We start from the raw sequence: 12,101 nt of genomic DNA on the forward strand, positions 1-12,101 counted from the left end.
ACCTTTAGGATCTATCCCTAACTGAAAGCTTAATTTTTCATAAACATACAATTATGCTTGAAATTTGAGACAAGAGAGATGAGAAATTTGTCTTCTGACAACTTAGGCCAAATGGTGGCATGTGAGGAGGGACTAAAATACAAATAAATCTTTTAAAAAACATAAATATATATATTTAGTACCTGTAGCTGAATGAATTACAGATGTTCATCATAGCATTGGACCTCTTCAAGCACAGATGGCATTGGACCTATTCTTTATTTACAAAACAAAAGTGATAAACATTAACAAAATGCAAATATAAATATGTAAAACCAAAACCAAAACCAAAACCCTATAATATTCCCTAAAATTAATTTTCCAAATCCATGGCTCTATCATCTTCCTACACTTTGTGCCTTCCCTGTTATAGCAAGTTCAAGTATCCTCTCCATATTAGATCCCAAACCTTCAATCATGATGGTAAATATATAAACATATGAGTCCATCAACTTATAGACAACTAAAAATATAAATTTTAATTTTCAGTAATTTCCATGTTGAGTATCTAATACATACTTGATCAAATCAGTTTTATTTTTCCCATGCATGCATGCTTTATAATTTTTTTTTAATTTATTTGAATTGTTTTTAATCATATGTAATATGTTTTTTATGGACAGGAAGATCTGCAAAGATGGTGGATGCAAATATAGGAGTTTTAAGAGAAAGAATGGCAGAAATGAGAATGAAAGAAAGATTAGAAAATTGTTGCAGAAATTTTCAAAATGGTTGGGATTATCAGATTTATGGTTATAATTATGATCAATACAAAAGAGTTTCTATGGTATGTGAATCTCTCAAGATTATTAGTTCAGCTGGTAGTGCACTTGTTTTTGTATTTCTTAGTGGTTCTTTTTTCATTTTTCTTGTTTCTATTTTAATTCATCTAATTAATATGCAGTATATATAATTAATTATGTATAGTTATACTGTGTTGTACAGAAATTTATTAAGTCTGATGTTTTATTTTATTTGTATTGAAATGTTTATAAAATTTTTGAGAAAAAAGAAGAAATGTTTATAAAATTTTAGAGTTTTCCGTTTTAGGGTTACGGTTATAGATTAGAATGAAGTGATTATAAATTGACAGTTATGCACCGAATGAAAGTGTCCTGTAATTGATCAATGTTCTCTGTTAGCTGCCTCATGGAGAGGCAGGTCAGAATAAAGAGGGGAAAAAAGGAAGAAAACAAATATTTTCTGTCTGTTTAGAGTTTGTCTCAAATTCTTATGTAACATATTAAAATTAATTTTTAATATAGTCTGAAACCTTTTAAAACCATTTTAGTAATTTGAACTATTTTAGAAATATTTTAAAAACTATTTAGAAATTACTAGAAATTATTTTAGAAACCTTTTATGTTTAGAAACTATTGAAAATTATTTTTTAACAACTATTGAAAGATAGTTAGAAATTAAATTTTTTAAAATCCGTTGAAAACTATGTTGTTTAGAAACCATTGAGAACTATTTTAGAGTAAAATATGTAGGAGTGAGACATGGACTAAACTAGGTGGTGTGATCTAGTGGTGGGGATTCTCTTCTATGAGATCGAGGTTTTGAATTCAAATCTTCATACACACGTCTTAAGATATTAATATTTTTAAGAGACATATGTAGGACTCCGCCAATAATATAGCGGCTTTAATAACTATTAACACCTGAGATTTTGACAGACTTTGTCAAAAAAGATTAAAGACATGGACTAAGAAAAAAAAAGTGTAAGAATAAAATTTTAAAATCAGGCACGCACTAGAAAAAAAATCAAGTGAAAGTAAAAAAAAATACAAAAAAATATATATTTTGATAAAATTTTATCTAATTCATATATTTTTTTTATCTGAACAATAAAAATGTTTTTAATTTTTTTGTGATGATAGAATCCCTTAATTTTATGATTATGGCAATTATAGCTAAATAAATTCAAATTTATTGACACATAATTTTTAATTTAAATTTATGATGATTTCATAATCTTTCCAACTAGAAATAAAATTAGATCAATTATGTAAAAGAAAATCATCAACTATAAAATAAATTTAAAGTTGTTATACTTGTCACAAATTGCAAAATTGACGGATTTAATTGCCAAAAGTTATTTTTAAGAATGTTTATTATTTTTATCAATGGTATAAACCAAAAATACATTGTCCTTTTTTAACTTAAAATAAGATAGAAATTGTCAAGCTTTCACGGTGAAGTAGGGGTGGCTGCACAAATATCATATGTATGGGGTCATAACGGAGGAGATATTTGCCGCCATAGTTGAATGTTTTGCTTCTCAAATCTAAATAAGTTAGGGTTTGAGTCACTAAAAAATGCTTAATAATTCTGAACACATATAACATATGTTTGGTGAGAAGCAAATATTAATTGTTTTTTTATCCAATCTCATCGATATCCACTTACAATAAAAGTACTGCCAACACAACACATATACATTTTAGAGACTATAAAATGAATTTATATATTCATAAATTTTGACATATTATTAATTAACTATGTATAAGAATTAAATAAAAATATGAAGGTTTTATTAAAAAAATATAAAATAAAGGGTTAATGTAATAAAAATCCACAAACTTTACACATTTTCTCAATTTAATCGTGTTCTTTACAACTTCTCATAAACATACACAAATTTTCATTTTTTTTCCAAATTCATACACGGTGCAGACGTGTCACTCATTCATTGGTTAAAAATGACTTATACCTCAGCAAATTGCACTAATGAATAAATGACACGTCAGCGCCGTGTATGAATTTAAAAAAAATGAAAGTTGGTATATGTTTATGAGAAGTTTTAAAAAACGTGATTAAATTGAGAAAACGTGTAAAGTTGTTGAATTTTTATGACATTATCCCTAAAATAAAAGTTGTAAACTTATATATTATTATAGGCCAAATGCTTTAAAAATCCCCGACCTTTTAACCCCTTTTCAATCCTACCCTAACGTTGAAAACTTGTCAATTTTACCCTATTTTGCATTTTTGTATTTCAATTGTACCCTGAAATATTAAATTGACGTCATTTTCATTTGGAAAAAATTTAAAAACATTATCCATGTTTAGCATATATTAATTGTATGTTTTTAAAATTTATTTAAATTTAGTTAAATTAATTTAAAATTTAAATTAGTGTTAATTTGATTATGGTTTTTAGTTAGTTTTTAAAAATAAAAGACTTATTTGTACTTTTTTGAATAAAAAAATTAATTTCATCTTTAGACTTAGTTAATTGAATGATTTCATCATTAAAGTAAAAAAATTAACAAAAATTAAAAAATTGGGGTACAGTTGAAAACGGAAAATTTAAAAATGGGTAAGATTAACAACTTTTCAACGTCGGGGTGGAATTGAAAAAAATTTAAAGGTGAGGGGTTTTTGAGTGATTAGGCCATTATTATATAATAAATTAGTTTATAATTAAAAGATCATAAATTTTTATAACAATAAAATATTTTAGTATCAGCAAACAAATTCTGACAAATTTATATGGGCAAATTTTTACTATTGACTAATATATCAAAATGATTAATTAAGTAGTTAAAATAAATTTTCTTTTTACGGATTAGAGCTTTTTTGTATTTGGTTTTTTTTGGTTTTTGTATATAATTTATATCAAACTGTTATTTTTATTTAAAATGTATTTAATAATTTTTTATTTAATTTTATATATAAATTTATTTGTTCTATAGAGATATAAGATCAAAATATTCTATTAATTTTACCTTTAATTAAGTTTGATTGATATATCTCTAGATTGTTTATCCATAATTTTAATTTTTTACATAAAAGTATTGAGTTTAGTTGATCTTTCTTCTAAAATAGCTATAATTTTCTTTCCTTTTTAGCTCTTTCCTAGCACATACGTGCATATAGATTTTAGTGGTAATTTCCTACACTATATATTTCGATGGCTTATTTACATTTTTACTTGTCAGTTTTTTATTTTTTATATTTTTTTAGTTAGGAAAAATACATTTTTTTTTAATTTCATAAATACCGTTTTTCGGTTTTGGGTTTTTTTTTATCCAATTTCGGTTTTTCGGTTCGATCGACTGAACCGACCGATTGTACATACAGCCTTTCAGTTTTCAATAATTTATTCTCTTTTTTTATAGATTTTTTTCCTGAATTTTTTTTATCGTGTTTTTACAACAATAGTGTATATATAATATTTTTATGGTATTCTTATAGTGTAAGAATAGTGTTTATATATATATATATATATAGTGTGTGTGTGTGAGTGTGTGAGTGTGTGTGTGTGAGTGTGTGAGTGTGTGTGTGTGTGAGTGTGAGTGTGTGTGTGAGTGTGAGTGTGTGAGTGTGAGTGTGTGTGAGTGTGAGTGTGTGTGTGAGTGTGAGTGTGTGTGTGAGTGTGTGTGTGTGTGTGTGTGTGTGTGTGTGTGTGTGTGTGTGTGTGTGTGTGTGTGTGTGTGTGTGTGTGTGTGTGTGTGTGTGTGTGTGTGTGTGTGTGTGTGTGTGTGTGTGTGTGTGTGTGTGTGTGTGTGTGTGTGTGTGTGTGTGTGTATTTATGGCATTTTTGTAGTGTTTTTGTGGTCTATACCATTAAAACACTGCAAATGCATCATAGATATACTAAAAAAACGGCAGAAATATACCAAAAAACATAGATTTTCCGAAAAACACCAGAAATACACTACAAATACACCAGAAATACACTATAACATAAATATATTATAAAATCACTACAAATACACCATAAATCAATTTGTTTTTACAAAATCAGTAGCAATAAACAAATCTATGAATAAGAGAAAGACAAAATAATTTTATGAATAATCGAACAATTTTATAAAAAAAAGTTATATATCTACAATAATTTATTTACAAAATGTTTAAATCATCACCAAAACACATAAAAATATACACAAATCTAAAAACGATGTCGAGAAATCCATAGCGTGAACGGAAGAGGCGAACGAACTAGCGCGAATGGAAGAGACGAACAGAAAAACGACCAGAAACGATGAAAAATCCATCGGAAGTAGACAAACGGAAGCGCGAATGGAAAAGTAAACGGAAAAGACGAACGGAAAAGCAACCGGAAGAGACAAACTGAAAATCAAAAGAAAAAGAAGAATAAAAAAAGAAGAAAAGAAGAGAGAACTTTGAGAGAGAAGACAGATAAGAGAGGAAAAAAAAAAGAGTGGTTATGTAAAAATTTAACCTAAAATGAGATAAAACTACTATATATAGTGGGTACTTTTGTAAATAAGTTACAAAAATAGGTAGTATAGAAAATAAGAGAAAGATGGCTAAAAATGGTGTAAATACTTTGGGATAAACATGTATTTTGCAAATAATTCCTAAATTTTATCAAAAGATCAAGTTACACTCACGTTAAAAAAAAATAGGGTTAATTACACTAAAAAATCACAACCTTTACATTTTTTTACGAAAATAACATGACTTTTCAAACGTGACAAATAAAAGCGTCATTTTTCATTTTACTGCAAATTTAATACTAGGGGTGTTTTTGCTGACATGGCAGGACACGCGGCACACCCATCAAGTGTCCCAGTCAGCAAAATTTCACCGAAAAATGTGCCAATGTTGAATTTGAACATAAATAAAAGGTTGTGACTTTATTTGTCACGTTTGAAAGGTCATGTAATTTTCGTGAAAAAGGTGTGAAGGTCATGATTTTTTGTATAATTAACTCTAAAAAATATTATATTTCAAATTAAGATATTATTAGTTTAAAAAGAATTAATTAATTCATTTTGTTAAAAAAACACAAGTAAAAAGCTCTATCACTAATAAAAATAAAGAAAACAACTAAAGGCCTTGCATTTACAACAGGCCCAACTAGCTAGGTCACGATCCAAACCAAAAAGCAAAACAATTACAATAGATGAACCAATTTAATTATAGAGATTTTTAGACAAATACCCTCAAAATGATAAAATAATATCAACAACACCAGTTGACTAAAAGTTATTGAAATATACAGTTTGACTAAAAATTTATTGCCAAAATACGATTCCTCATGTTTCCATCCTAAATTGATTCTGCTGCTAATGGCAGCTTTATCAGACTCTACAACGACGACGCTTTCCCTTTTGAAAAACACTTCGCCTTCTGATTTAATTCAGGAGACAATTTTGCCCTCGGTCATTGTAGAACTGAGCGCCGGCATGAAAATCTTGCGGATCTTGGTTTGGCGGCGTTTCTTGACGGAAATGTGGACAGAAAAGAGAGGGAGAGAGGAGAGAGGAGAGAGGAGGAGGAGGAGGAGAAGGAGATTGGTTTGTTTAAGGTTGGGAGTTTGGTTAGAAATGGAGATGATGAAGCTGCAATGGTTTAAGAGAGTTGGGATTGAGAATTTTTGAGAGTTGAGTGAGAGTTTGAGTAGTAATGTTATGTGAACAGAGACGGGTCAAGGAGAAAGTTGGTTAAATTTTACTGATCAGGGGTGAAGATTTTCCACCATTTTATTGAGCCATAAGCCAAGATCATTGCCACATAGAGTGGAACCGCTGCTGTGAGAACATAGTAGAGGTATGTTGCACTGATCATTGAAAACCCAGAAAGAAAATTACAAATTATGCAAAGGCAGGAGACTTTTTAGCAACCCATTTGTAAAGAGAGTGAAGAAAATGGGGAAGAAAGGAGGAAACTTTAAAAGAAAGTAAAAATGGGGAAGTAAAGAGAGTCCATATAAATATAATAATAATGGCAGATCAAAAAATAAAAGTAAAGAGCTTTGGAAAAGCTTTTGTATAAATTTTGGAGAGAGAGAAGGCTATAAGCTATAGGCTATAACAATAGAGTATGTATATGTACGTGAAAAGGAAAAAGAAAAAAATAAAGTAAAGAGTGATGGTTGGGTTTGGAATGTAGAGTTGAGAGGGAAAAGTAAAGTAAAGTTAGGAGGGAAAAGTACTATTAATTTAGTAAAGGATAAGTTAGTGTATTTAATAGTTTATTATTAATTTATTAAAATATAAATTACTTAATTAAAAAAAAAGTTTACTGTCGATTAACTTATAACATAAATTTAAGAGTTTATTAAGAGTTTACTAATAGTCAACTGTTAGAGTCTAGTTTATAAAAAAATAAAATTATTTTAAAAAACTAAAAAAAACACAATTCTCTATAAATAAATACAATACATAAATTTTTACTTAAAAATGGTCATTACAACTAATTGCTGCATCCGCAATCATCATCCTCCATGCTTCCCTTCCTCCACTACAAAAAACACTACTCAACAACTTGCTTTATGAATTTTAATTAATTTTATAATCTAATTAGTTCGTTAGCGGTTTACTAAATATTTATCATTATAAGTTCAATAACAATTTACTAACAGTCTATTAACGGTTTACTTAAAAATCAAATTACTATTTTTTATTTTAGTAAAATTAAAGTGAATTATTACTTAATTTACTAAAATTATTGGTGTTACCTTAGTAAAGAATTGGATAACCAACAACAAAACTATAATAAATACACAAGTGAAAAAAAATACATAAAAAATTAAGAGCATCATCAAAAAATAATTTTAAATTTACCAACGGCTAACTCAAGGTTTACTAACAGTATTATTAAAATTAAACTTATTAGTAAACTATTAGTAAACTATTGGTAAACTAACAACAAAATCATTACAATAATAAACTACAAAATAAAATCACAAAACATAACGGGTTCAATTTTTCTCTTTCAGGTGTAGACTCCATTTTCTTCCGATTCGAATCTCTCTTTTATAGCATCATTGGGACGAAGAGATTTATTGAGCTGTGACTCCATGTTCTTTTTACTTACATCAAAGAGTGAGTTTAAAACATCATGATATATTTTACTAATGGTCTATTGTTGGTTTATTTAAAAATCAAATTAATTTATTTTTAATTATAAAATATTAAAATGAATTATTACTTAATTTATAAAAATTATTGGTGTACCATTAATAAATTATTGGTTAACCACCAACAAAACCATTATAAATTTACCAATGGTTAACTCATGGTTTACTAACGGTATTACTAAAATTAAATTAGTTAACTAACAGTTTACTATCGGTTATCTTCAATATCTATACTAGTTACATATTAAGAAAATTAGTCAAAAAAAAAACATATGAACAGAAAATATGAATTCTATCAAAATATATATTAAAATATAGTTTACCATTAATTAACTAATAATGTAGTAAATAGATACTAAATTTATAAAATTAAATAAAAATAACAACCAATATTCATAGGTTTAGAAAACAATCCTATACAACAAAATACTCCAAACAAACAACTAAAACTGGAAATCCATATACTAGACAATCATAAGTATTAAAACTTTTTTTTCATTTTTGCCTTTCTTGCTTCCACATTTGTCTTCTTGACTCAACCTCTTCGTCCCTCTCAATATTTTCAGCCATCTTCATGTTCCTATATTGATACAAAAGAAATGCAATACGCTCACGCTGTTGATCAGCAAAAATATATAAAATTAGTAACCTTTTAGTGAACTGTTAGAAACTATTTAATAAAAAATAATAGATATAATTAAAATAAATAGATGATTTTCCATGACTGTAATTGAAATGATTCAAAAAATCAAGTTGCACCTATAAGTAAGATTTTGAAGAAAGACGAGCATAAAGTACAATTAAAATGACAGACATATTAGAAAAAAAAATATAAAATCTTGTAAACATAAAAACACCATTAGAAAACGTATAGTAAACCATTAAATCTAGTACACAGAAAAAACACCATTAGAAAATGTATAGCAAACCATTAATTTAATACAAAAAATATAAAGTACAAACAAAATAATAGACAATCATTAGCAAACATTAGGTAAAAACTAATTAAAAGTTTCAAATTAATAAACTGTTGATATGTAATTTTTTTAGCAAAAAAAAAGGAATACTAGCTGTAAAATAAAAACTCATACTATAATTCACTCAAAAGTCAAAAACTAAAGACTATAATCATATACAATATACATAGTGAGTATGCATAGACTTTTGTACAAATGGATGCTAATTGGTAAGTATAGAGTACAAAAGCAGTAGGGCAAACAAAAAGAAAGGAAAAATTTGCGTGGCATTGCTAGTGATTATGCTGTCATCTCTCCCTTCAAAATTGTCATTAATGATTCAACCAATTTGCTTCTTTGCTTCTTTTTAAATATTTTGACATGTATGCTTTTTCTAGATTTGACATTTTAAACAAATTCACCTTATTCCTCAACTCTGATTCTATTTGTTTATGCTGCATAAATATCACTAAAATTTAGAACCACAATTTTCATTAAGCTATTTTATCAAACACTTAAGAAGCATTATTGAAAAAAAATTTCTACACAGATGAAGAGTTTTAGACCAAACAAACATAGAAACATAAATCAGTTTGAAATTAAGACTCAAATTCACAAGTAAGAATACAAAACTGAATAAAAAAATAATTAAACTGATGAATTGTTTAAGACTTTCACAATCACTATACATAGAATTAAATTTGCATCTTAAATCGGATTTCGGACTATTGAACCAACCTTAACTTTTAACTATTTCCGGCGACAGATTCAGAACCGGGAGCAGCTGCTGGGGTGACGGAACTGGTGGTGGGCAATAGCATCGGCGAAACATGACGATCGGGAGAAAGCAACGCGAGATGAAATATAAAAGCTGTTTGCAATGAAAGATGTGGAGTCGTACAAGTGAGATTATTTTGCCCTATTGCAGTGTTGGCCTAATTTCCTCTATTTCATATGGTGATTTTGCAATGAAAGAATTAGATCCGTACCCGTGAGATTAATTAGGCCTTTGGTGGTGCTGGGCCTAATTTCCTCTTAATTATAGGACTTTATTGAAAAATATCCAATTTGCCTAAAATATTATTAAAAATATGGGCAATGTTGTTTATTTGGAGGCAACTCTTTTGAAACATGAAAAAATGGTATCATACCTGATTTAGGAAGAAACTTTGCACCCAACACGTAAATTATGTTCTAACTCAAAACAACAATTTCTCTCAATCAACGATCAGTCCAGCCCATTCTTCTCCAATCTTCCAATTTTCAATCAGCAAGATTCAAATAAGAAGAAAACAAATTTGAAGTTCAAATCATATATAAGTATTTTATTCTTTCTCTTGAACAGATTTAATTATTCAATTAAAGTTTCGGTTTTAATTTGAAGTGAAAATCAATTACAAATTTAAAATTCAAAGTGAAATTTAAAATTTCGGATATAACCAAGCTCGAGTCTCTTCTTCTAATCTCATTTTATATTTTAAATGCAGTGGATTTCTCTTTTTTTGATTTTATTATAATGTTACTGTTGTTTTTTTTATTCTATTGCTGTTGTTGTTTTCCCCTGCTGTTGCTGTAGTTTTCTGCTCCTACTACTATTGTTGTTTTCTTATCATATTCTTTGTATATTTTTAGTATACCCTCATATAAGTTTAGTATACACTTTTTTATATATATTTACGTAATTTAAAGATTAAAATAACAAAATGTATCCAAATTAATTAATTTTAATATTATATCGAGAATATTATATGTATGTTTCTCAGTTTGTTATATATTCTAATTATTTTATTTTTAATGATTACAATGATTTGGTATAACTTTGAATGTTTTATGTATATTATACATTTGTTATACGTACTGATTTGTTTTATGTATACTATAAATTTGTAATTCTAATCGAATTTTGTACACTGTATGTATATTATTAGTATACTTACTGTGTTTTTTCCTTAATGCTTCAAAAATGGCAACACTAGTTACTATCAGTATTTAAAATACTTTGTGTATATTTTTGCAGCATATAATATATTTTATGTAAACTTTATGTATATCCTTAATATACTTTTTTAGTTTTTATTTACAATATGTTTGTATACTTTATGTATACTGTCTATATACTTTATGTATATTTTTAATGTGAAAATATCTTAATACGATCCAATACAGGTAGTGCCAACAAATTCACATCTATTTAGTATGTTGAATTGTAAGCATACATTCATAGTAAACTTAACAGAAGGACATGTACATGCAACAAGTTCCAAGTGTATGAGATACCATGTCGGCATACTTTCATGGTAAACTTAAAAGAAAGGACATGTACATGCAACAAGTTCTAAGTGTATGAGATACCATGTCGGCATACAATAGCAGTAGTGAAAGTATACACCAAAATGCAATAACTTACTGATCATGGGTTGACGAGGAGGTCGAGCGGCGTGTGCAGGCCGGGAATCCAGGATGGACTGCGCCAGATTACCGCTGAGGTGGAGATTCTCCGTGCCCAGCAGGAGAGCGCCGATGAGAGGATGGCCCAACTTGTTCAGGCTGAGCTGGCGAAGATGACACAGACCCTTCCTTCGCAGTATCGCCCATCCCCAAGGCCTTCAGACAAATGAAGACACTCAGACTTTGTAGTATCATGTTTGTATTTGTGACATTTTGTAGTTTATCGCTTTATACATTTTGTAGTTTATCCCTTTATACATTTTGTACGCATATGTAAACTATTACATGTTAATATACCACAACGTTTTTTTTGGAAATCGTGTTTGAATGTGAATTGTAAATACTAGATTTAACATGTTTCAATCGACAAGAAAAAATAGAAAAAGGGCGGAAATCGGAAAAATTCTGCCGGATTCTGGCACTAATTGGCGACGGAACTGTTGCAATTATCCGTCGCTAATTATATTTGGCGTACCAATCCGTCGCCCATGTCGTTTTCTGGGGAGATGTTTTGGCGACGGAGTATTAGTTATGGCGGCGGCCTGTCCGTCGCCAATTTGCGACGCCCTGGTCGCAAACAAGATAGCGACCAACTTTGTCCGTCGCCAATGAATTAAGGTAATTAGCGATAGGATTTTTCGTCGCTAATCACCTGTTTCCCAGTAGTGATTATTGTTTAAATATAAAACTGAAAAAATCGGAAGTACTTAAATAATAAATACCCACAATTGACAAATACTGTACAACCCCCAAAATAAGTGCTATAAATAGGCCTTCCTGGAGTCCTTCATAATTGGCATAGGGCTGCTTTGGAC

At 28.6% G+C, this 12,101-nt stretch overlaps 1 protein-coding gene and 1 long non-coding RNA gene across 2 annotated transcripts; one reads left to right on the forward strand and one right to left on the reverse strand.

Moving 5' to 3' along the window:
* Positions 1-348: 348 nt before the first annotated feature.
* LOC126671308 (uncharacterized) lies at positions 349-976 on the forward strand. Its single transcript, XM_050365072.1, has 2 exons — positions 349-462; positions 663-976. The coding sequence occupies exons 1-2, from the start codon at positions 369-371 to the stop codon at positions 950-952; spliced, it is 384 nt and encodes a 127-aa protein (XP_050221029.1). The 5' UTR covers positions 349-368; the 3' UTR covers positions 953-976.
* A 7,259-nt stretch (positions 977-8,235) lies between these two features.
* Positions 8,236-9,837, reverse strand: LOC126671259 (uncharacterized). Its single transcript, XR_007638955.2, has 2 exons — positions 9,577-9,837; positions 8,236-8,497 (listed from the first exon to the last, which is right to left on the reverse strand). It is a non-coding gene; the product is annotated as an uncharacterized LOC126671259 (long non-coding RNA).
* Positions 9,838-12,101: the final 2,264 nt, after the last annotated feature.

This window comes from Mercurialis annua, linkage group LG3 (assembly GCF_937616625.2).
Source record: "Mercurialis annua linkage group LG3, ddMerAnnu1.2, whole genome shotgun sequence".
NCBI classification, from domain to species: Eukaryota; Viridiplantae; Streptophyta; class Magnoliopsida; order Malpighiales; family Euphorbiaceae; genus Mercurialis; species Mercurialis annua.

Excerpts from the sequence above, each read along its gene's own strand:
- LOC126671308 (XM_050365072.1), top strand. The coding sequence starts at position 369 with ATGGCTCTATCATCTTCCTACACTTTGTGCCTTCCCTGTTATAGCAAG. Across the intron at positions 463-662 it reads CCAAACCTTCAATCATGATG|GAAGATCTGCAAAGATGGTG; the intron begins GTAAATATATAA and ends TTTTATGGACAG.